The 27,109-nt window shown below is 38.1% G+C and overlaps 1 protein-coding gene across 1 annotated transcript in view; it reads left to right on the top strand.

The window, feature by feature from the left end:
* Positions 1-27,109, top strand: part of LOC113150295 (serine-rich coiled-coil domain-containing protein 1-like) — a 107,133-nt gene that overhangs the window by 21,894 nt on the left and 58,130 nt on the right. The window contains exons 7-9 of the mRNA XM_026342738.1: positions 11,359-11,530; positions 16,940-17,017; positions 26,550-26,627. Of these exons, the coding sequence (XP_026198523.1) occupies positions 11,359-11,530; positions 16,940-17,017; positions 26,550-26,627 (328 nt within the window). The remainder of the gene's footprint in view (positions 1-11,358; positions 11,531-16,939; positions 17,018-26,549; positions 26,628-27,109) is intronic.

Genomic DNA, 27,109 nt, shown 5'->3' on the forward strand with positions numbered 1-27,109 from the left:
ATATACAGTAGTGGGCTAAGGGAGATGCGTGTGTGCTCAGTTGACTTCAGCAAGGGAGCACTTTTTGTAGCTGAAGTGCCGAGCAGCAGAGGAACTCACTAAAGATATAAAAAAAGATTGGATGGAAAGTTACACATAACTTCAATAAAAAAGACAAATTACACCATTGAGCCATAAATAGTATTTCAGACTAATCTCTTTTTTATTTCAAGTAAATTAAAAAAATATATTTTACTTTTAGAAGCATATAATTATCTTTCCATGCCAGTAGAATTAATTTTGAAATACTGGGGTAATGGAGCCAGGTCTAAGTTTCTTACCCTGATCAATATGTAGCTTCTGACAGGGGTTAATTTCCATCTGTTTCTTCACTGTTCTGAAAATCACACAGCTTTTGCTAGAAAATTGTGTAAAGTCTGTGAGGGAAGGCGCTCGGATTGGAGAGGAGAAAGAGAGTAAAATGTGTTTGCCCAGGGCTTGCTCCATCTCTCTCACCGTCTTTCTTTGTCAGTCTCCCTCTATCTTTGTCTCAGGTTCCACATTCCCTCAAGGGGACATTGATTTGCTGGAGGCAAAGCATGCCCCCTTCTGTTGACGCACAAGACAACACAGATAATCATGGGCGCACACACACACACACACGCCCAGACTCAGACACACATACACACTCACCTGTCAGTCAGTCAGCCTGTCCAGAGAGAGTATAAGCTGCAGGATACTGCTGGCTGCCTGACAGGCTGCACAGAACATCTGTTGTGTGTACACATGTACGCGCGCACACACACACACACACACACACACACACAAACATGCACACGCATATGCACACGCATCCTCTTTGTCGTATGACAGTTGGATGATTTTGATGGCAGGTATTTAATTCTGTGTTTATGACTTTGTAAACATTAATGCCACAAAGCTTTTGCAGTAAATGACACCATGATACACTGGATAGATGGGAAATATAGTTTATTCTCCTGTACTTCCTTAGATATTGGTACACAACTAAAAGTCAGATTGAATTTTGTCAGAACAAATGCCAAATATGCTCATACTATGCTCATATGTTGATAGGGGAGTCACTTAAACCAGCAAGTACTTGCATTTTGCCTTAAAGGATGTCTAAAATATTTTTCAAAATAAGGGCGACATGGTGACATATTGGCATATTGTAGAGTTGAACATGAAGCCGTCTTTAATGTATTACACACTTTATTCTACACTTTACTAGTACTTACACCAGATAATTTAGCTTGTCTTTACTGCATGACAATAGTTAGTGTGATTTAGTGTTTTGTTGGTGTAAGACGAGGGCAGAGGGTGTATTAGATCAGCGAATATTGAATATTTGCTTATGTGATATATCTCCATATCCATTTTTTGTTTTTTTGCTTTTCTGTAAAGACACCGACACCTCATTCGTGTCTCCTATAGAAAAGGACCCAGAGGAAATAAAATTTTGACAGCTGGGATGTAGCTTGCTTGTTGCCATGGTAACAACAATCTGCCTGTTGAGTCTTCTCCTTCCCGTCTTCTTTTCTTTTCCCTTTTCTCCCTTCATTGCTTTTGATTACTATGCAGACGACAGGTAGTCTGAGGAGAGAACATCCACACACAGAGGCGTCTGTCAAGATGCAGCGGACACTTGTAAAATCTAAATTCCCATTTCTCCACTTCTGTTTTGATGATCATGTACAGCTAAAATCTTCTTCTATTTAAAATGTTTTTGTGTTGGCATAATAATTAGAGAAATAATATCAACATTTGTATCTTAATGGTCTTATTTTTTCCTGATGATAACTTAATTAAAAATGACTTTATTTTTCCTAAATGTACAACTTTTGTGTCAACACCGTGTAATTGAAACTTGTTTAACAGGCTGCTACATTCAATATACCACTGCAACAAGCTTTAACATACTCTTCAGCTGTCTTTGTTACCTTCATTTTTTATTTTTGATTGTCTTTTACCATTATTACTGATTTTTTTGACCATTTGAATGTAAAATATGGTCTTATCAACTGAAAACAGCACATGTTGCAACAGTGAAAGAAAGACAGCAGTAGTCATACTCGAGTCTGTTGGATATTAGGACAAGACTGTGCAACAAAGAGAAATGTAGAGAAGGTCTGTTGTTATTCAAAAGGACACCATTCCCTCAAAGTCGCTCAGATGTGGTACATAGTGAAGCATTCTCAGCTGGATGTGGAGTCTCCCACCGAGGCATGTAATCTGTGATTATATGGAATTGAGTCACATTCACACACACACACCCACAAAACAAAAAGTTTTATAATTATATGATTCCAACTGTATTAGCTACGTTGAACTAATATAGTCAACAGGAATTGCACAAGTTCCTTCCTTCATCCTCTAGTCATATACTTACAAACATTCACTTATGTGCACATTCATAAAAATAGATGATCATAAAGAATCCAGCTGAGCTTTGGAGCTGGAGATGATTTTCATACACGCAGCATAACTATTTTACATTGTCTAGTGAATAAATTGTATTATTTGTCTGTGTTACTGATGCATCGTTTTTAAGCCAACAACATGTATTCTCACAGTCCATGCCTACACATGAACGTAACCAGGACCAGATTTCAAGCACTGGTTAAAGGCTCTGACATTTTTAGGCTAAACATGTTAAAGATATTGCAGTGTAGGTCTGTTGCTGTGCATGTTTCTTTGCTGTGGTTTCGCTTCTAATTTACATTACTCTGTTGGGTTTATTAAATGTTCAACACTGGTAGACTAATTAGTGTTGGCTTTGGTTTTTTCCCCTCTTGCTTTGAGTGGGAGCTTGTGGTTCTGATTTGTAACACAGAGAAAAACTTTGATTGGCAACGAATCAGTAATGTCTTTGCTTTCCATTACATTTTTGTCAAGTGGTCTTTTCTAGAAATGAAGGGAAGTGGTGTTCGTGGTTTTTCTGTTAACAGATTGTAAAACATACGACACGAGTGTTTGTTTTCCTAAACTGCAAAGCCATTTTGCAGCATATGGAGGATATTTGAATAACAAAGACAGGGTTGCTCTTTTGTTTTTAGCTCTCCTTGCATTGTCTGCCTTCCATCTCTTTATCTTATTTCCTTTTGTAGTGGACTACAGCATACTGTGTTTTGATCTTGAACATATTTTTGATACAGCATGCTGAGATTAGAGAATAGTTCTAAGGAAATATACAGCAAAATGCTAAACTTTGCATTCTGAATTAAGATGTCCCCCACTGCTTTGCTTCTCAAACACATTCCTTCAACTATTGACAATGGAAAAGCATACTTACAACTTATTTCCCAAGAGAATTTGCTGCTGACATAACTTCACTTATTCATACAAGTTCATACTTTCTTTTGCTTACTGAGTATCATTACATATCTATTACAGACCTGTGTGTGCTAAGTACAGATGTTTATCCTGGCTTGGCATGAAGATGGGAGCAGGGGAGGGGTGACAGCTAACCTGACTCAGAATAGAAAGTTAAAATAATTTGTGGTTCAGGGAGAGTTGCACTCTGTGACAATTTTTGGATGCAGTCCTGTGCTCACTGTTCATATTTGAGAACCCCAAGTCATGGCTAGAGATGGTGCACAGTAAGGATTGGGTGGGTGGTAAAACTTTTGTTTATCAAGAAATCGTTATAGCATCTAATGCCATCTAAAGCCTCAAAGTCTTGTTTTTGCATTTCGGTTTTCTGTGTGGATTAAAAAGAGATAAAATGTGTTAATTAGTGAGCTCTAGACTGTCAGTAAGCCTAGTTCTGAACTCTGGCAATGTTACGGCAAAGTTAATTACTTGTAAAGTACACAATTAAAGGAAGGTTCTACTTGCCATGACTGTAGTCTTCTAGATGCATCATACCCAATTAGGCAACTTACGCTTATTTTGAATGAAAGATTAATTTGCATGTTTATAACCTACTCACAAATGTCGATCTATATATAAATATACAGCATATTTCAATATTGCCATGGAAACAGCTTTTAAAGAAATGTTAACAAGGAGGATACATTCTTTTTAATATCCTGGGTTACAGAGGCTTGTCACTTGTACCTTTGCATCCATTTTATTTAATCAGAATCAGAGCTTAAGCGGGTGATTCTGAGCAGGAAATTAAGTTTGTGTGTATCAACTCTAAAAACGTGAAGAGATATAAGAAGTGTTAACATTTGCAAACTCTCTGACCTGACTCCAGAGTTTGTCAGGTTGTAGTTAATTTTAGTGTTGCTGGTGTTGTTGTTAAACACTGTTTTTCCTCTTAACAAAAATCATATACTAGGCTATTTAAGTGCACAGATCTGCCCCCATATTTTTTTTTCTTCACTATTAAAGATTAGCAAAAACTTACCTTTATAATGCACCTTTTACAATATGAGCTCTGTCACGCTGTTAAACTGCACTGACAGAATAATCTTATCTACTCCTGACTGTGATACATATTACCATCTTAGGTGAAGCATACATTATCATACAAGTGCCACATAATGGTATTACTGTAATACTTCTTTTCCAAATCTCAATTGAGCTCTTGCACTTTTACCTTCTTGTAGCTACAGGGTAAGGTAAAGACTTTAGAATAAATAGTGCAGAATGATCATATCCTTAAGTAATGAATATGATAGATAAACGTTAATAAGTAATTTGTTTCTTTAGGTGGAAAATTAGCATTTTTAATATGGATTTGCTCCTGTGAGTTTTGCTTTTGTGATGTTGTCACCTTTGGCAGTCACGCTTACTTATTCAGTTCTCATTATTGCAAATTGCTCTAAAATAAGTGGAACACTAGCATTATTAAGTAACAGTGGAATAAACGCTATAAGAGTAACATTTCTCAGTGGACTTTGTGAACTCATAGCAGGGTTTTTGTGCTATTAAGTGAGAACGTTCTACTTTAGTGGAACATGGCTTTAAGGCTTTCCTACAAGATAAAATTTGTGGCTTGGCAATGTTCTCTGAAATAGGAAAATGTAATGTGACACATGGGACCAATATTAAATAGATCTCTCCAAGCAACAAGAAGTTTTGATAGTAATTAGTGCAAATGCGTTCTGATAACTCACAAAGGTTGCTCTCCGTTAAAAATCATGCCAACTGGACGAGTGGACACTCTCAGAAATTATGTCATTATCAGATAGCTAAATAGAAGCCAGAGAGAGAAACATAGAGTGAGAGGCAGGAGTAAAGGGAAAGGTTAAAGAAAAAGTCGCAGATAGCACAGATTCCTTGCGAAACAAGCGCAGATTCCGAGGGCAAAGGAAAGCAGAGAGGACAATTAGGTTAATCAGAAAGTTGCCCCGGCCATATGAGTTTTATATTCTCTCCCTTTCTGTATCTGGAGACGTTACCATTAGATTCACTGCCTGGAGCTTAGCTTGTGCGCGCTCTTTAGTCACAGATGCACTTTATGTCAGAGATGAGTTTAATGGCAGCATTAAACGTCCACAGCCGCAGGTGCTGAATGCAGATGAGTACACTGATCCTGTCAGGTAGAAAGAAGGAGGGACAAATGAAGTTGATCATTCTCCCATACTGTTGTACTGTACTTGAACATATGTACAGGTACACCACCAATGTCACACTGATCACACACACCTTCACTGCCATACACACACTTTATGTAGTATAGTCCCTATAAATATCTTCCCTGTCGTCGCTGTTGTAAAAATGTAATGAGGGAAAAGTTGGCACAGGGGACTGACTGCCTCTCATGCTATGTCTCCGTGTTAAAGTGTCCTTTACTATTATTATTCCTGAGACAATGCAGGCTTTATAGTGCTGACTGACAAAGGTGCAGCCCACTCCTCTTCACTGCTGCTAAACATAATGCACTTCAATCACACATAATTTATTTTACTAGCAGTCATTATTTGTCACTTCACATACTGACTGAACATTATGTAAACCCAGACATCTATGCATGCATATAGGAATGCGCGTTCCTCTGTGCGTATTGTTTATCGCCTGAGTTGATGGGCATACACAAGTGCGTGCGTGTGAGTGTGCTCGTGTGCGCATGTGTCAGTGCTGAAAGCCAACAGCCCAGTAATAAAACACTGTGTGAGTGGTAAAATAATGAAAGTCATAAAAAGGCTGATAATTGGCTTTTTCAGGTTGCTGAAATGGATCACTTCTAACACTGCTGTTGAGAAATGACTTCTGAGAGAAGAGGGGTGCATCACAAGGATGGAGAGTGAAAGTGAGAGAAAGACAGAAGGTTAAATGAGCTGTATGTTTAAAAGTGGAGAGAATAGGAAAGGAGGGATTAACGGGAAAAGAAAAGAGGGAACGACGCGGAAAAAAGATTAGGGGAGAAAATATCAAAAGGAAAAACACGAGTACAATGCAAAGAAGGGGGCATTTTTCACACTCTTGCCCTGTTTACTTTTTCTTTCCTTTGTGTAATTACTCTGAAAAGACTGTGGCGAGAAAATCTCTCTGTGAAAATATTTAATTGCACTTTAATCCATGTATTGAGTTTAATTAGCTCCACATTCACATGGTTATGCAGTACAGGTTTGAGCCACTAGCTGGTGTAATACTACATCTTTATACATTCAAATTCAGCCTTGGTCCACTTGAGTAATCTTCTAATTGACTCCTATTGTAGAGCCCTGTTTCTTGCACTCACATGCATATTACCTGTTCAGAGGTGCAGTGTGTGTGTGTGTGTGTGTGTAAGAGAGAGGGAGAGAGAGAGTTGTAAAAAAGAGAAGCAGACTGAGAGTGCTGAGTTTCTGGCTCATGACAGTGAAAAGACAGATGACCCTGAGTAGAGGCACGGCCTCCCTGTCTGTAGAACATCTATCATCACTGAACAGACTTGTCTTGCCGTGCACTTCCTAGTGTGTTGGTGTGTGTCTTTATGTATGTGTGGGGTAACTAGCTGAACATGAAAATTGTTCTTACCTAAAAAAAATACTCAAAATAGTTTAGTCCCTTTCAGGTTTATCGGATACCACGTTAAACCTAATATGCTGGAGCTCTTTTCAGGTCAAAAATATCAAACCACCGCGTGCTGCATGTATGGGAAATGACCACATTCATGGTAAGAAATGACCAAAAGTGATGCTGAAAGTAATTCTTCTTTTGCTTATGTATATGTTATGCATATGCCCTAAAGCCACATTTCTATGCTTATAGTAACTTTATGGTCATGTGTAAATATTGTGAATGTAACATGTGATGGCTACAGTAGTAAGAGACTGTGACTTTCTGGCCATCCATCGTCCCTAAACTCCCCACTCACTTTGCTGTGAACTACATAAGCTTTTTAAGGCACTGGTGCTACAGATTGCCAAGTACAATAAAATGCTGCAGCAAAATAGTGACAGATGGAGGTTATTCAAAGGAGATGATGTTAGCTAGTTTATTGAAAGAAGAACAATCTAAGTATCGACAATATAATTTATACACATGCAGACAGCACAGGAAAGGCGGGGTTTAGTCATATGATATTATATAATATTATATATATATAATATATTTTATAAACTGTTGTCCACTGTAAACCTCATTTACAATCCTTTTTCCCATCTTGTTCTTTAAAGCAGTAAATAAATTGTATAAGGGCTGTCGATGATGAGTGTTCCAGGGGACACAAGTGTTTTTTGAATCTCTCTCCTGCTCATTTTCCTGTTGCACCGTGGATTTGATGTGTAATACAGAGGTAAAAGAAGAATCCAAACCTGAACCGTGGTAAGAGCTAGAGAAAGGGCAAGAGTGACTCAGAGGCTCAGAGAAAGACACTGACACAGAAAAACAAAAAAAGAAAAAACTACTTTTCAGAAATAAACAAAACAACAACAAAAAAAAAACCTTTTGTGGCAATGCAGCATGCTACACGAGAGAGGAGTGCATGATTGATCATATGTCATTTATTTACACTCACTTCATCCTGCGAAGATAACAGAGTTGAGCCACCGAGGAATAAATGAAAATGTCATGTAGGGAAAAAAAAGGAAAAAAAAGCCTGAATGGTTCAGTTATTACGAAATCATGTGCAATGGGTAAAAAATATGTTCATATTAATTCATGGACATGGGTAAAAATGATGTGAGAATTCAGCTTACTGACAGTATGGAGTTCCTTTGGGATATGAGGATATATGATTGATGCAAAATTGTAATAGTTATGTTGTACATTGCGTCATCAATGAGAACACACTGTATGAGTATGTGAATGAGACAGTACGCTGTGCAAACTGGCCACCATGAAAACCTTGCATAGGTACAGTTTATATGAGTTCGACTCTAATGAGTGACTGTAACCTATGAGCTTAATTAACAGGTATAGATCTGTTCGCAGGACCTCTGGTAACAGGTCGGGATGGGTCTAGGTCTGTGCAGAAACCGTTTGCAACAATTGTGGTCATGCAGGATTTGCCCATGACTCACCTGTCCTTAAAAGACAGCAAGCTTCAGACATTTGTCTGAGGGGCTTAGCAGAATCCCCGGGGGGACAGTTTAGGCTTTGATACTGCATCAGTTTAGTGTAGTGGTTGTCAGTGTGACAAGGGGAAAAAGAGGCATGGGGCAAGGGGAGAGCTGTAGAGATAGAAGACAAACTCTCAGATGAAGGGTGCGTGAAGGTGGGGGTGAGTGAGGGAAGGGCAGGCGAACAAAGAAAAGTAAAAGAGGGAAGGTTGAGAGGAAAAGTCCAGCGATTCGAGATTGATGAATAGAAAGTGAGAGAATGAGAGTTAGAGTGAAAGGTGGGGGAAGAAGGTGAATGGGTAATAGTGAAAAGAAGGACGTGGAGTAACACCGAGAACCAGTGAAGAAGAAGAAGAACAAAGTATGAGGCTAAATGAAGGAGCAATTCAGTCTGACCTTTTCACTGACAAGTCTTTGGAGTGGCTTATGTTGATTGATATTTTAGTGATATGGTCTTGTTTTACTCAAAGAACATTTTTCCTGGAGAATTCGCTGTCTGACTTAATGCTCCCCGCCGCTGTTTACGTGGTGATTTTTCTAGGACAATGGGACAAAAGGCATCTAATTTCCTCTCACCTACCTTCTAAATGGCTATCGGTCAAACTGAACACGGTCTCTTGATGATAAAGAGCTTCTTGTTGCTGCATCTATGTCTGCCGCTCTCTACTGCCATCCCTCCCTCTCCCACTTTTTTTTTTGATATGCAGACTGTGAACTCACTGGTTGTCTTTGTGGTTTTCAGACAGGGGGTTGGTATTTCTCGGCTCACCTTTTGAAAATGTCATCAAGGAGGTGAGATACACAGTCCCCCTTTATGCACTGCTGTCAAAATATCACAACTCAGAAGAGAAATATTATTGCATGAGTTTAGTTTATTTAAGCGCATTTAATGAATCTGGTAATTTTAGTTTTTTTAGTGCAGCTTTCTTTGATCACCTGAAATGAATGTCCCGTAATCATGGATTTGTTCTTATAATTGAATAGAAGTGCTTGTCACTCTTGGGAGATTTCTGTCCCTACAGCATGGATAAATGATGAATGAAGAGAGTCTCTTGAGATTTTGCTATGTATTACTTTTATATTACATGTACGTCCTGGCTGCTAATGTTCAAGGATTGCTCCACTGTCTGTTAACTTGGCTTATAAACTTGGCTTATGAAGTACTGAATTAGATTCTAAGGAAGGAAGTGCATATTCAGTTTATTGTTAATGGCTCCTCTCTTCTCCTTCCAAGCATATTGGTCTTGAAGATAAAAATTCAGTTGGCTTTTCATGTCCTGAGTTTTGACATTTAGAAAATCTGGTTGGGTGAATTAAGGGTGATCTTACACATTTCTACTGGTTGAGAAGCTGGCTATAATCATTTTTAGTCAAAAAGGACACATCCTGCTTTTTAAAGCTTCACTTCTCAGCATGTAGAGAACTCAGGGGTTATTTTTATTCGAGGCAAATACTGTATATTGTGCTGAATTTATATATATTTCATACACTAGATTTTCAAAATTTGAATCATTAGCTTTACTTATTTGATGACTAGCGCCATAAATATTGAATAAGTAAATATCACAAAAACCTCAACATTTTAACATTATATTCATAATCGCATGAAACTACTGAAAATAAGCTGTTGCATTTATTTTAGTAATGTGGACATTTTACATGTATGAGTGCCCCGGCGAGATGTAACATAAGAAAAAAAACCTTTTTTCAACTTTAGAGACAGTTTTCACATTTAGTGGAATATAAAGTAGTCTCACATCATGAGATGAGGTCAAAATATGCTTCTGGTAAAAGTCAAACTCTCAAACTGACACAACAAGTAAAGTGGACTCTGAAATGAAATGCCTATGAAGATAGAGTTTTATAGTTAAGGTCGGTTGTGGTGCTTAGATTGTGTTTTACTGTTGGCTGCAAGGCAAAGAAATATGAGGTATGCTGTGACACTGAGCAATCCGGACTGCTGTTGAAACTTTCTCCCAAAATTTGTCCTCTGCTGTAATAAATTGGTGTTGAAGATGACACATGAACAGGGGCCATGCATCAGACGCCAAAAACATATTGCTCCAGAGGCCTGTTTACTGTTTAATGGACTGTTCCTCAGATGGGACAGTTAATTAAAACAGTGCGTTGGTTGATCTCTCTCTGTTGTTTATATCGTGTGTTGTTGAAATCCAAATCTAAACCACCACAAAAGTGTCACAGCTGTGTGGAGCAATAAGGAGGTGCAGTGGTTCAGAGGCTTGTTTATAATCAGGTCTTAAAGGGTGACTTGTAAACTTATGAATTCTTTGTTTTTGGAGCGATTTCATCTCTTCTATCTGTCACATGGGCAGGAGGTCTGCTGCGATTAACACAGAAAGCTCTGTTAATTATAAAAAGAGCTTGATATGCAGCACTGCAAGTGAGAGGCTCTACACACACACGCACACGCACACCAACAGTCACATAATGTCTGTTTTTCCTCTGTGTAGAAATCTTTATTTCTTTCTCTTTCTGTCTCATTGCTCATGTCTTGTCACTGTGTATTTCATTTGCTGGGGTCCGCTTTTTTCCTACGACTGGGAGCTGCCAACAGTGAGACATTTTAAATCTTCACATAGTGGCTTTAAATATCTGAAACTGTGATAAACAGATGTACGCATCACCACAGCTGTCACTATAATACAGACATACCCACAATGTATGATATCCCAAGGGATTCTGAACTATTGGCACATTCAGAAGCAGGTGATATTCTTGACATTACGCAGTAATGTATCATCTGTACCAGTTACAAGCAAAAGCGAAGATGAGATTCTACTGGTTGCCAGTGGGGAGCAGTGAAGACAGGTCCATGATAAATGAATTTTTCCCACTGACACATACTAATGTTAAATAACTTTATTTCTCTTCATTTTCCTTCACTCTACCTCTCCTCCAGGGAGCCCAGTCGTCCAACCAGCCTGCTTCCTGACTGCAGCTCGGGGCTTGGTTTGGGGAGGGAAGATGAGTCCTTACCCCCGGGGTTAGAGGCCCTTCCACTCAGATTGATGCAGCAGGACTGTACTGCTGTCAAAACCCTTCTTTTAAGACTGAGGCGAACACTGCAGGAGGTGGGTTACACAAATACACACACGGACAAAGCATACAAACACATCTTAGCATGAATTTATACCAGGAAGATGAAAATTAAATCACAGACATTGTTCTATAAAGTGACCTTCAGCAAGTTTCATTGTCACAAAGCTCAAGAATAACAACTAGAAGCTAAAATGCATTTTTAATTTCTTTTCACTGCACACTGACAGAGCTGTCTCTCGTCAGTTTATAAATGTATTATCTTGTTTCAAACCAGTAAGGGCAACAGGTTAGCAAATAATATTAAGCAATTTCATCGTGAGCCTGGGTAGTACAGTGCTCCACAAACAAATTCTTCTCTCCCAATTTCCATCAGCTTTATTTCAACACCAGAAAATCATCTCAAAGTGGATGGTGTACAGCCATGAAAGGTCTCTACAGTCACTTTGTTTTGTTAACTTAATAAGATTCTACATTTGCTGGCTTATATTCTTTATATGCACACACACACACACACACACACACACACATACACACAGATTTCGACACCCAGTATCATTCTGCTCTTTAAACACGTCAGCCTGCTTAAAGCTAAAGTTTTACCCCAGGCTATGAGGCCATCTCATAGTGTCAGAGAAACCGTAAAATTACATCCAAACCATTATAGACATGATTAGCTGTAATAGTCACTTAGTAAAGCACTGACACATTGCAATAGCTGCACAAGGTTTAACTGTAAAAACTAGTGAACCGTATTAATGACCACCCTGCGCTGTCATGCAGGCTCTTCTAACTGTCTGGGACTGTCTTACACCAGCATATAAATCGAGGATAATAGTTCTCTAGCTTTTAAACTTGTAGCAAATTTTTATCACTAATTAAGAATTTACTGGAGAATATAAAACAGCTGTAAATGTTATTTGCATTCTTTATTTGGTAATTGCCATCTGCAGCAAGCTTGGATTGGGGCAGATTTTCAGCGATAATGATAAAATATACAATCAAACACGAAATGCAAATTCCGGTTTTACTTGGAGTGCAGTCAATTCGGGGCCGGAATTATATTTAAGTCATTTAGAATTTGGAAAGGTGCAAAAGTACAAGTTCAGTTGTATATACATCTTCAATAGCACTAATTATTTAGACATTGGTGGTGTTTAATATATTTGTATGTTCTGGAATGAAGTGCTTCTATTTTCACTAATACCAATTGTGACTGTGTCTTAAAAGTGTATTAAACATTTACATACCAAAGAGGGACATTGGTAATACCATAAGCTCTGGAAGTTGAGCTGAAAGAACATCCATTAGTAATGTCTGGCTGCTGTTTTCTTGTAATCTACATGGGTGACTGACCCTCACCAAATGCAGCAATATTATACAAACCCACACTCACAAATCCAAATACACAAAGGAGATATAAAAGGGAGACCAGACCTTCCCTAATACCCCACCATTAGGATGTCTAAACTAAGATCAAAGCTTGCTGTGAGGACCTATCTGAGTTACAGTCCACAGAGGCATATGTATGGCTTTCTGCCTGTCTCTCTTTACTGTTCATTTCTGTGGTTTTTCTCCCAGGACTACTGTAAGAGAGAAAATGATAAAATAATAATTAGCGGAGAGACATGAACTAGAGTGGTGATGGTGAAACTAAAGGGAGTGCAAGAAAAAGAGAGGATACACAGCAGCAGAACATGAATATGAAAGAGGAGATACTTTGCCCTCTTTGCTTGCTCTGTTGTGTCATTAACTTGCAAATTTTGTTACGTTCCGTCAGCAGATGTAGTCCGTTCTGAGCTACGGGAGGGTGCATCGTTATGTCTATATGCTTTGCATTTGACCTTCTGAAACTGAGCCCCAATCCCATGTTCTTTTCTATTGTTTACCTTGACTTACAGCCCCTAACGTAATGTATCTTTTCTTTTCCTTTCTCTCTGGTTTGCAGGATCGCATGTTTGAATAAGCCAAGAAAGTAAAACAGAAATAATAATAATAAGAAAAACTGAATGATTACATTTTAAACTATGTTTAAAATGGGAAATCTGAAATTTGTCACTTGAATACAGTAAATGTAATCAATAAACATACCTATATACATAATCACATAATCACAACTTTAAAGCAGCACTGAGCACTGGCCTTTACCATTGATGGTGTTTGGAAAAAACACAAACGAGAGAGAGAATGTAATGTGTATGAAAGTTTTTAAGCAGAAGCCTATGTTATATTAGTCAATTTTATGCATAACTATAACTATTCAGGAGACCTAGAATAATAATAATAATAACAATAAAAACTAAAACTTTCAACTCTCCCACACAAATCGAGGAACAGTGTTTATCATAACATAGCATACATGATCATTGGGCCAGATAATGCATATCTCACAATTTCCTGTTTTTACTGCGCATCATTTTTGTCCAGTTCGCATATTTTAGTAGTCATCTATGGAGACTCCATCCACCATTGATTTATTTTTCTTTCAGCAGTTTATCCTTTTGGTTGCACGAAGGAACATTTCTAAAATGCCACCGTCCACGTGTGCATTAATGTTGCCTACCGCAATGATCCCCATTTGTCAATGTCAGCTGTGGATTCTAGCAAAGCTGTGACGCTCCCATTTGTTGCAGCATATACTCACAGTCTTTGTGGGCATATTTGCGCAGTATCCACACATGTACTGCCAGACCTTGTTAGCTTGTGCCTTTGCAGCCCCGTCTATTCATCCCAGTGACTGTTTCCCCCGAGGCAGCTGCCTGACTTGCGGCAGCAGCTTAGTCTAGCTGCTGCTACCAAATCGTTTGAGCAGCATAGTGTTGTTATAGGGATGGTTGTGAATATGATAAAATCTATTTTGTTACATTTCAAATAGTAAATTTCATCTCTGCGGTCACTGCAGATGTTACCCATCAACAACCTCAAAAGTCTGGCTGACCTCTTACAACTATACTCTGCTTCTTTGTGAAACAGTGCAACCTGAAGCCCAGGACTAAAAAAAAAAAAAAACAGAAACATTTCAGATTCAGAGCTCTCATCCTGTATTTGCCCAAGAACTCACTAAATTACATGACAGTATGCTGCTAATGGAGCTGCCTTCCAATAAAACGCCAAATGTCAAGAGCGAGTGAGTGGGCATGAATGCATAGATGAGTTATTCTGTGTTTTCATTTCTTGATTTAACTGATGTGTGAATGTGATTAAAGGGGTGTATCAAACTACAAAACCTGCTTTCTTAGGCCATTCATCATCTTTAGACATTTAGCTTCTGGGTATTGCAGGTCATTAAATACAGAGCTCTGAGGCAGCTTTACCCATTCTTAAATCTGAAAGGCTTTTTACTGAACCACGGCTAATTGTAGGGACAGTTGTGTGTTAAGGCCTGTGGGACGGGGGTGACCTTAAAAAGAATGTGTGTGTGTGTGTGTGTGTTGGTAAGAGGAAAAGAGACACTGAGAGTGTGTGTTGGTGTCAGCAACTGTGCGCCTGTCTCTCTACATACGGAAAGGCATTGATCACCGATGACACATTGAGGGCCTGACGCCATGGCACACCTATAATTCTGATAGGGAGGCAAGCTTCTTTAAAAGGTCAGCCAAACCAATAAACCATCAAGTTAATGCTTGGGCTCTAATGTTTTTCAGAGCTACCTTCAAAACTTGAAAATTAGCCAAAAATATGCACATCGTCTTTTTAAGGCATCTTGATTGTAAGTATGGTCATCTCTCTGAAATGACATCAAGGTTGGCTTGTATATACAGTAATCCTGCAAGAGGGCAGCAGATGACAAGGAATACACCTAATCAAAAGTGTATATCAAACATGTAGTTATTCTTCTTTTTACCTACTTTTCTTCCTTATCACGTTCTTGTCATGTATTTTGTATGTATATATGTCCTCAATCCCTGTCTGTTGGCATTTTCTCACCTTGCAACATTACATCAGTATCAGTGCTGGCTGAAGACTTTATCCTCTTCTGCGTTCCCATCTGTGCTATCATAAACCCACACAGGTGACATTTACATCAGTGTGTTCTCTTTTGGGTACATCTGACAGGGGTTTTCTGCATAAACATTACATGAAAGTATGAAAAGTATGCAGTTTGTCATGTGTGGTTGTGTGTTTTGGAACTCCCTCTAGCTGCCTCTGCTCTCTGCCCACTAGACACCTGTGTCGAGGAGCAAAGCCAAATGTGTCTGCTCACAGCTGGTGTTAGAAAACACAGACATTATGTATCAGACCAGGAAATAACACAACTTACAAAATGGACTTAGCCCAGTTGTTTGAAACCACTTATCTTACATTTTTTTGATCCAAAGGTGCTCTAAACCTACATTAAAAGGTTCTGTGCAGTGTTTTTTTTTACTAATATTGCTGAGCAACTCAATTAAGTTACAAGAATTAAAGCCTGAAATACTAATGACTAATAGCACCTGCAAGGTACAGTGCCCTGAAGTAATAACACAAAAAAGTTCTGATCTCTGATGTCTTTATTGAGAACAACCATAAAAACCTCATAGTGTTAGTGGAAAAATTATGCGAACCCTTTATTAATTAATAACTGGTTGACCCCCCTTGGCAGCAATAACCTCAATCAGGCGCTTCCTGTAGCTGTGGATCAGACCTGCACATCATTCAGGAGGAATTGTAGCCCAGAACTGTTTTAGAATATTCTTTGGACGTCTTGTGTGTGGCTCTTTTCAAGTCGTTCTGTAGCATCTCTGTTGGGTTGAGGTCTGGGCTCTGACTTGGTCACTTCAAAAGGTGGATTATGTTTTTCTGAAGCCATTCTGTTGTGTGTTTTGCATCATTGTCCTGTTGCATCACCCGACGTCTACAGAGTTTCAGTTGACGTACAGACATTCTCACATTATCTTGAAAAAAACACTTTTTGGTAGAGTAGCCACAGTCCCAAGTGTCTCCATTTGTTGATCGTTTGCCTAACTGTAGACTGGTGAATTTTATGTATTGATCCCAAAAACACAACAAACACTCATCAATGAGGCTCAGATCCTCTGAAAGCTCCTTTTAGTGAGGCATGGCTCACATAAGCGTGTTCTTCTTGTGCGGCGCAAACTCAAAAGGTTAAGTGTTTTTTTTGTCAGTATCTCTAGTCCTCACCTCCAAACTAATTTTCTTAACTTATGCTAACACCTGACTCTAATTAGCTTTATTGAGGTCATTATATAAAGGGTTCCCATCCTTTTTCCACTTGCACTCTGAGTTTTTTATCATTGTTCTTAATAAAGACAAGAAAGATCAGAATTTTATGTTTATTATTATTTTACGCACATAATATTTATTAATACAGATCAGATCACATTTTATGACAAATTAATGCAGGAAACTATGAAATTTCAAAAGGTTCACATACCTTTTATTGCCACTATATATCACAAAACTAATCTTGACATTATTTTTATATTTGTTTATCCTTTTTGCAGAGCACAGAGACAAGTCCTGCCAGCAGCCTCCAGTCGCTACCCATTAGCCCTTGCAGTGAAAAGTCCCTTCCACTAAAGGTAACGTGAACAGTAGTTTATACATATACATAATGCTAAATATGTGTTTAGTGTTTGAGCAAACACTTCCTTCAGTTGATCACCCAAGACTAATCTCTGAAATCTCTGCCAGATTACTGCCAGTTTAAGACGTCACAATGTGTGATTAATAACCTGAATAAGCAATGGTCAGGCTCTCAGATAATTACATGTATTTCTGGAATGTCAGCTGTGTTTCAGTTTATGTTTATATAACAAACAAGATTAATAAAAAGGCACATGTCTGCCCACTTTCAAATGTTCCAGCAGAATACGGTTTATGTGTTTTAATTTTTTTTTATACAAAGAGTGTTTCTGTGGAGCTCTGTTGATGTGCTTTTAGGTAGCTACAAATCAAACTACACACTGGGCAACGTTTACTCACACAACCCTCAACCACACTGAGCCAGCTATTTCAATTAAAAGAACACAGCAGCAGCACAAAATATAAAACTGAATCTTCCTTTGATCCGTGTGCCTCCTTCAGTTTTACAGAACAATTAACAGCCTATTTTCCACATCACCTTATAATAAATCATACAAAGATCAAATAGGAAAAAAGACAGTTGATGGGCAAGGCAGCAAGGGAGAAGAGAGGAGAAATATAAAAAAGACAGTAATAAAAACAGTGATAAAAAGCGAGAGAGGGACAAAGTGTTTTGCTTGCCTTGACAGGTCACAGATCCCTTCTGTCAGCCTATCACCATCAGAGCTGTGCCATCTAGATGAAATTTATTAATCTCTGCAGGGAGAATGTGTGTTTCAGTGCTCAGTTTCTTGCTTGTTTGTGAGCAGCTTTTGTCAACCTTTACTCTTTTCAAATGTTTTTCCTTCTCTTTTCATAATAATAATGCATGTACAGTGGAGAATTGAAAAGGCCACTTAAAATATAGTCCAGTAAAGCACAACCACTAACTGTGATCTCAGTGCCTGATATAGTATCAACAAATATTGAGCATCAGTGTTTGAAAAAGTGTATCTAGATACCAGAGTTTGATTTCATGTGACATCTCTTTGCAGTATCTGTATAGTTTGTCATTGTGTCTTAGGGCTTTTTTGCACCTTAGTACTTTTGCTCTGATGCAAATAACTTGATGAGTTTGTAAACCTGTGGCATTTTACTGTTGGTTCTGTTTCTCATCGCACAGAGGAATATCCTAGTTTACCAAAATGTAAACCTCTAAGCTTATTGCTAGCTGCGGGAAACATAAAGTAAAAACAGAAAGAAGATCCCGTGTTGTGCACTATGCTGTTGCTACTGTTTCTGTGACATGGGGGAGATAATTTCATGATGCAGGTTAACCTACGGCTGTGTTGAAAAAAATACTTGTGGCTGGGTGTCTCATGCTGCCGATCAGCTTTCTTGAGCAGTATCTAGTTTTTGTAGAAATCGTAAACTCACTGCACCAGTTACCTCTTTCCAGCATCTCCCTGTCCTGTCAAACAGAGTGCTTTTCTGAAATGCCGTCACTAGAGTGGTTTGTTTTGGTCTTGTAGCCACTGACTGTGTAGCTGTCGTTGATGCACTCATGTGGGGTCTTCTTACTGTTTGATTGTCAGCATGCTCTCTTGGGTGTTTTGACTCAGGTGTTGATGTTCTACGTGCAAACTATTGTTTTGCACCGTGGTACTTTTTGAAAGTCCAAACCAGATCCACATTATATTATAACCATAACCCATGTCTTATTTGTGCTAATAAACTAGAAAATATACTTGGCCCACATTACTCTGCAGAATGTACTGTGCTCTGCTTTAGTTGGCTGTATACTGTGATGTTTGGTTTTAGGTTACAGTGTTTTTTCCTGGTTCGCTGCTCTCCGCTACTTTTTTTCTGTTTTCTTATTTTTTGATGTACCCAGTCAAAGGGCACCAGCAATAATGTTTTCAACATGTAGTTTTTTTCTCTGATTAATTAATAAAAAATGAACAGGTTATTTTGACAGCCCTAGTATATTTATTTGTGTGTGTGTAGAGAGAGAGAGAGAGAAAGAAAGATTGTGTGCCCTCTTTATTGACCTACATTGAGTATTAGTGGCAGCTGGATGATAAGAAAAATTAAAAATGTAGGGTGGGACACAGCGTGAGGACAGCAGCACTGGTTCAAACTCTTTCATGGAGCAATGTACAGATTGGCAGTCAGTGAAGGAAGACAGCTAGGAACGTGGGATTGGAAGGTGTAGAGCCATTAGGAGAAAGCGAGTAGAAATGGTCTGACTAAACAGTTCAGAGCCAAATGTTAAAACTTGACCTTTACTAAATAAATCATTAATAAAAAGCAAAACAAAATTATTCAATTATCCAGTGATGCAGATGAATCTGAAGTCTGTGGTTAAATATTACAGCAATGCTGTGTACGATCCATGACAAATCCATGTATGGAAGGTTAACAATACTACAAGGTATTACAGTCATACATAAACTGACTTGAAACGAGCATGGAGATTTTTTCTTGACTTTGAGAGCACATGCTGCTTCTCTAAAAAAGGGAGGTTCACTGACATTAATTGGTAAAAACAGTTAGGGTAAAATCGGAACATTTACATTTTTAGACAAACTCTACAAAATTCTTGCTCACGAAATGTAATTATCCTTAATATCCTAAACAACATTTAGATTAGGAATATGGTTTCTTAAAGGGAGGGAGGCAGAGGGCGGAACAGCAGCATGGGAAGTGATATAAAGAGCAAACAGAAAACAGCAAAAGTAATAGGAAGTGAGGCTCTACAGGAGATGGAAACAGGTAGAAGAATAGAAGAGGTGTGTGTGTGTGTGTGTGTGTGTTGGTGTACGTATTGTGTATATATAGGTTATACTGTATAGTTATTGAGAGAGGAGAATGAGTAACAAGGTGGGAGGCAAAGGATAACCTTTAGACAGAGTTGGAGGCACAGAAAAGAAACGGTATAAAAGTGGAGAGGGCATATTGCACGAGGAGAAACATATTGTATAAGGAAATAGATGCACTACTGAGAATAGGACATTGTTCTACTTGGAAATAAGATTGATTGAGCTGAGAGGGGATGAGGCAGAAAGGGGGTGGTGAAAGCGTGAAAGCAATAGTTTAAAAGAGGAGAACATTAATACAAATGTGCAAGAGATACAGTAAAAGTGAGAGAGCATATGTGAAGGAAGCGTTTGAGGAGGGTGGTAGAGAAAGAGGGTAGGGTGGGGAAGAAGAAAAAAGAGGGAGGGGAGAGAAGAGAATTTGTCCTGGCACTCCAGAAAACGACTCTGTGGGTGTAAAAATAATCTACGGTAGCCACCTGAGAGGCTGCCGTGTCACAGTGCGCCCTAGTTTAATTTAGACCGAATGCATATGACATGATTTCTACCAGATTTTGTCCTAGTTAAAGTGTTCTACTGTATTTTAGTGAAGTAGAAAAATCACACTAGAGTAAGTTGCCAGAGGTGTATTCAGAGTGCCAGTGTGTCTAGGACAGCAACTTTTGTACCCAATTAATTGACTTTTGTGTACATTCGCCTTTGTTTTAGCGGACACGTAGAACTTCTTTTTATAGTGAAAGATTTATCATTGTGTCAGAGGCTGCATAATTAGAAATTAATAATGTATAATTATAATGACAGCAAATTTATAATTATTAACTTCTCCATGCTAAGGGAGGGTTAAAAGGATACATGTGTGCAGCAAATACATGTAGAGATACACATTTTGATTTTTATCTCTCTCAATTTATGTAAACATTTCCAAAACACTGTCTCTGTTGTCTGAGCTTCATGGCCAGTTTCTCACATGTTGTGTGTTAATGTGTGAAAGAGAGGGAGAGCTCATCAACAGAGAAAATGAGTTGTCCTGAATTCCATATTGTTGGTTAAATCTTTCATATATGTGTTTCTGTGGTATATAAGATATCTTGAGTCTAATCTGAAAATGGAAATTTTAATAGACCTTTTAAATCCTAAATTATTCACCATGCCAAAATCTTGCTTCACTCTGGGGCTGGTTAGAAAGGCATGTTAAGACTGATGCACTGCACTAGTTTAGTCTTTTGTTCTTACACAGATTTAATGTTACTTTTGTGACAGCTGGTTAAAAAAGGAAACCCAAAAAGTTTGAAGTTAAAGACCCTACCCCAGGCTATTCAACAGAAAAAAGCCATGTTTCTGAAATAACAATAAATAATCCCTTCTTATAAGAGAAAAGCATGACTCATACTTGTGGTTGGGAACAGGTTGAGCAATGACAACAGAAAGAGATTTAACAGACTGCAGCGACACCTTACAAACAGAAATATATTAATGGTTTCAATTATTCCATAATACAGATTCTTTGCTGGTCTGAATGCAACTGTGTGGCTTAAAATACATGGTTTCCTTTGCTCTTTCGTTTTAAAAGAGTTTTAATTGAAGCAAAACACAAACAATTAATAATTAATCAAAAAATATATCTGAAGTTTGTATATATCTCTTTGTTATATCTAAGCCACAGTTTAAGCGTGTCTTTATGTAAGCAGCAGCTAGTCCCCTGCTATTTTAATCCCATTTACCTACATCAACATTGATTTGTGGTTTTCAGTCTCTGCAACATGAAACATAACCAAGTATCTCCTTTATAAGCTATGTTATCACATTTCATATACCTCTGTTTTAACTGCAGACATAAGGCAACTCAGTGACTCCTGTTACATTTGAGCAAGTTGGAACAGGAGACATCTTTTTTCTGTGGTTTACTAACAGTAACTGGTTTTAAATGTTGCTTAACTGCGTCTGTGCTGGAGTCTGAGATACTGCTGCCGTTCACAGACAGAACCTGTCTTTTGTACGTTGGGGCATAACATTACCATAGCTGGTCATGCAGTATGTATCCAAATACATAGAAGTCTTTAAACCTGTTGAATCATAACATACCAGAGAGTTAATGCTGACCAGCAGTTTAGATTTTACTGAAACTGAGTTAATTTCTACAGACACCGTTTATTTTTATTAGACATTCTTGACTCTATCTGCGTGTGCAAATGGCACATTTGTCATCACCTTGTGTGTGCTGCCTGATTTGCCCTCTTCAGTCAGTGAACAAAAATAGACATGTTATTGAAGTCATAATTATAGTCAGTGTGGCAGCCATACATTAAAGAAATGAAGACAGCTAACAGTCAGAGGAAGACGGGGACAGATATTTTAGTCGGCGTGCATAAATGTACACAGATATGTCTTGATCATCTGATTTGAAAGTTCCAGGCACTAATGAAATGTACACTTTAAGTTACATTCTTTGCTATAGATCAATTAAACACCCTCAAGACAAGATCGAACCACCCAAGGAGTCACATGTTAAACTTGGCTTTGTATCACTTCTAGTCAGTGGACTGAGCACCTTTTTACTGTAGTATGTTTTTTACTGTGGTAATGTGCTAATGTGTTAACGGAAATACATCTGACAAAGGGTTTGGAAAATTACTCACTTCAGATCCACTTTTCAGATAACGTGTGTTTTACATTTTCACAGCATGCCTGTAAGATTCTAAGGATTTATTACTTTTTTGTTTGGTTTGTTTGTTTTGCGTTTTAGGTGGTTGCTCGTTTAAACCAACCTTGTTGCATGTTTTCCCCTTTATTTATCAGGTTGTGAGTTGCTCCCTCATTTCTCCTCTGCATTGCATTTAATGACAGTATTTATTTTCACCAGAAGCACACTGAAATTAAAGCCGTTTTTAGTATGCATGTTGGCATTTTTCACTGCACGTCATTTTATAATTTTGTGTCTATGACCATATTACATAATCAACACATGGTCATGACTAATAAAGTAATTTGCAATTTGGATACAAGGGAACATTTATGGAAATTAGATTTATATGTGAAGACACGTGTATGCAATATTTATGAAGAAGCCCTGGGAAATTGCTACTGTACCTGTTTCTATTCATTCAACCTGTGTCTGTTACTATCTAAAAATCTCACCTATGTTGAGTCTCTTTTGAGAGATTGAGATTTCAGTCAAAGATTCCTGGCTGGTCAGGGAGTGTATTAAATATTAAAGGTTCCTGAGCATTTAGATATCTGTAAGACTAGAACTGGCTGCCTTTGGGTGTACCATTTGTGCAACACACCTGTAAAAAGCAGGTTAAAGCTCTTCTTTTAGGGATCACCGTTTATTTGTTCATTGTTGTGTCTGTAGTTAATAAAGTGTATTTCAGAACTAATAATTATTTTGAGTGGTTTATCTATAGTGAATATACATTTGTACATTCAGATAGAATAGAAAAATTCAATGTTGGACTGCTAAATGACAACATCACTGTACTGTAAGTGCATTTATTTGTTTGTGTGTGTAGAACTGGCTCCAGTCAGCTGTGAGTAGTTTAGAAAAGCAAGTTACATTTCATTCCAGTTCATATGAATGAATATGGAAGATACATTGTGGTAGCCTCAACTGTCATGACAGGGCAGTAATCAAAGTGAGTATACCCTTTCACAGCTTTTTCTAGCTGCTTCAAGTCACAAGCATTTGTGGTTTAAGTAAAGCTACTGATAAATGTGGGGTAAATTGTTGGAAAGATAACAAAGAAAAGGAATTTAATTATGTGGTTATTTGGGACATCCGTTTCCCCAATTCAGAAAATGGGCTATTGGTTAACCAAGAGTGAAGAAGGTGGGTGTTGGGATAGATAAACAACACTCATTTTCTTAAATGTATGCTTCTCAAAAAGGTAACAAATTAAATAATTTCTACTAACAAGGGAAATGTAATTCATCTTCATACCCTCTTCAACTGGCTCCTGATTTCAAGCATGGGGTGGCCTCAAATGCTATACAAAATCACATAAAGTTGATGCACTCCAGTGGTTTTCATCAGATTTATCCTCACAGAGGCCATTCCAATCACATTAGAGATAAATTCATGACCCACCTTTCCTCCACAGCCTTTTCCATTCAATACAGTCCTGAAAAATAGGTTGGAATGCCACCTGATGGGGGGCTTAATGCTTAATGTTATTCTGCTTCTTTAAGCAAGGACGAGTTTGGTATTAGTTTTAGGTTTCTTTTCCACGTTTTATTACATTTTGTGGGATAATACACTGGGTACTTTAGACAAGGGACAACTAAGTCAGGCCATTGCACATTTTAAATTATAGGCTATCACACTGACGTCATATAAGCATGACGAGTCCATTGGAATTGAACAGTTTATGGCCTACTGATCATTACTACTGATTACTACTTGAAGAACTTTATCTCTCTCTCTTTTCTTACCATGCTGTATTTTCCTCATGACTTATTCTTTCAGTTTATTATCTTAAGGACTTGTCTTGCCTGTAAACAAACCACACATGTTAAACTTTACCATAACCCTAACCAAATCTGATTTTAAGCCTAGTCTTTACCCATAAATTGGGCTTATTTTCAAAGTTTTGAGGATTGGCTAAAACACAAAATGTCCTCACAAAAATGATCGTACACACGACACACACACACACACACACACGACACACACAAACAAACAAACAGGGCGCAAAAGCATGCTGTGCAGTTGTAGCCAGACAGCTCATTTAGAACAGCCTTCAGTCCTACTCGGGTGAGATTAATTTTAGAGGCTGACTAATGTAGTAATTGTCACAGCATGTTAGTGATTTCTCGAGCCCATTCAAATCTCATGTCAGTAATTTTTGTGCTCTCACTGTGTATGTGTGTGTTCTGGCAGTAGGAAAAAATATCCCTATTATCTATAAATACCAGCATCTCCCCTGTAAAGCCAGGTAAACAGTCCAGTCCACACTGATTAAACACTGCTGGGTTTTGTTTTTGTTAATTGTTTTTCTATTTCCTAGTGGGAAAAGTGTTCTAATGTAGGTTTTATCACCATGACAGCACTTAGCAAAAGTTTTAGCTTTGTCATCCTTGACCATTATCTTGTGCCAAGATAAAGCCCTAACATAAACCTGAGTTTCAAGTAAATATGTAAAATGGGTAAGAAAAAAAAAGCATTAACTATTTTAAGATACATTGCAGATCTTTGGTGTAGTAGTCTTTATAATTCCAGGATGTTTGAAACGTGGATGCCACCTATTTAGCTGTGAAGTCAGGATGGAACCTTTTATACTGCTGCTCTAAGAATGAAGTAGTGTTGTACTTATTATGGAAGTTTAGATGGAATTCAACGTGGACTATAAATAAAAAATATATTTCTTTGCTTTTCTTAGCACAGTAGGTTCAAGTACACTTGACTGCAAACTGAACCAGCCACCCTCCACACTTAACAGGTGTCTTTGTCACGAAGCGAATGATTTCTGCAGCCTTTTTACAATTTTTTTACCAGCTTTTTACAGTCAACACGTCATGATGCAACACACTGCCTGTCGTACATTTTAACATTGGTGAATTTCAATGTGACTTGAGGAAAAGTGTCTTTTTAGCTGTCTGCATCAGAGAGGTCATTTAAAGGACGGTGTTGTAGCTATATGGTTCCCCGTGGTCTCCCTCTGACTCTCTGTCTGTCCTTTAGCTCGATAGCTCCCCACAGTTTTTCAGACCATCATGCTCCGCCTCAGGCCCTTCCTGTCCTCTCCTTCTCTCCATCACTGTCCCCCTTTTCTCACATTTCCCCTTCATTTTCCTCCTGTTATCTTGCCCCTCTCTTCCTCTTCTGCTGTAATGTCCTTGAAGAGGTAATGGCCTTCTGTCTGTCATCTCATTTTCTCCATATTATCGCTCGTTCTCTCTCACTCTCTTTTTAAAATTTATTTATTTTTTCTCCTTCTCACTGTGTCAGTCTGTCTGTCCACATTTTAGCTCTCTGTCCAGTTGGATTTTCACTGACATCTGCTATGTCTGGAGTCCAGCTACATTTTTTTTTTTTTTTTACATTTTTAACCTCCCCATGTGCCAGTTGTGTGTAAATAGTGAACTTTTGGGAGCTTGGCTTTTTCACAGTTTTAGCCTTGGTCTACAGATGACTGATCTTTGGAAAACCCTGACTGGCTGACTTATATAATGCTGTTTTTGATTCAATGGCACAATTCATTGTATTTGGGGATTTGTACAGTTGATAAATGGGACAAACAAGTTAAATAGTTATAGAAAATTTTATGAACCATGCATAATTTAGTACTCAGTAGTCATAAAATACTTTGTAAGCTGTTTTAAAAGGTGACAGAAAATTAAAGTTTTTTTTTTTGGTATTATTATTCTCCTCACTCTTTCTTTTTGCTCCTCTCATTGTTCTTCACAATAATGTCCCCTGACAGCACAAGGTCATATTAAAATACTGAATGCTGTGATGTGCTGTCATAGGAAACACCAACTTCATCACAGAGCTGTAGTGAGGAGAGGAGATCCGCTTTGCAGCATGCAGCAACTATTACACATACAGTACACACAGCAAGCAACACAACTCAAATTCAGACACTTAGAGAATTTCTCTGTATCTCACACACACACTCTCAAGACATTTGTATGTTTTTATCCCTCTCTACTGTGTATTGAGTATGGTCACTTAAATAAATGACATCTGTGTTCTGAGTAATGTGTAACACGGTGTCTTCTTGTTTATGTTTAGGACGTCGGCAGAGAAGAGGCCTTGCTTCAACAGCTGAGGGAGAAAGACGAGTTAATCCTCAAACTCCAGAGTGAACTGGTAAGATCCACTTGTTAAACTAGCATGATAGTCAGCAGGTTTTGGTTTCCGATATGATTGTGAAACCCAATTGTTTCCAAAGCTGGTAGTTTAGTTTTAAGGTGATGTTGAGTTATAGTAGTAGACTCTACAGTATAAATGGTAGGCTCTCTGTGATGAGGTGTTCAGAATAAAATGATTTTGTTCATTTTGTAGCACTGTTTAGGCTAAAAAATATCCAGTATCAGTGTCAGTATACAGTATTATTTTTGTGCTTCTGTAAAAATACTCTCTATGCCAGATTTCTCAAATAATTTATTTATTTGCTATAAGAAGATGATACTAGATTAGCAGTGCTGCATTACCACCCAATATGTTGACACTTCTGATGATAATCAGTCAATGAAACAGAATGTGTTCAGGATGTATAGATGGGATATGTAAGAGAATTAAGGATTACTTAATGGAACGTCTTTTCCTCCCATTTTGTCACAATTTCTTTC

Source organism: Anabas testudineus, chromosome 9 (assembly GCF_900324465.2).
Source record: "Anabas testudineus chromosome 9, fAnaTes1.2, whole genome shotgun sequence".
Lineage (NCBI taxonomy): Eukaryota > Metazoa > Chordata > Actinopteri > Anabantiformes > Anabantidae > Anabas > Anabas testudineus.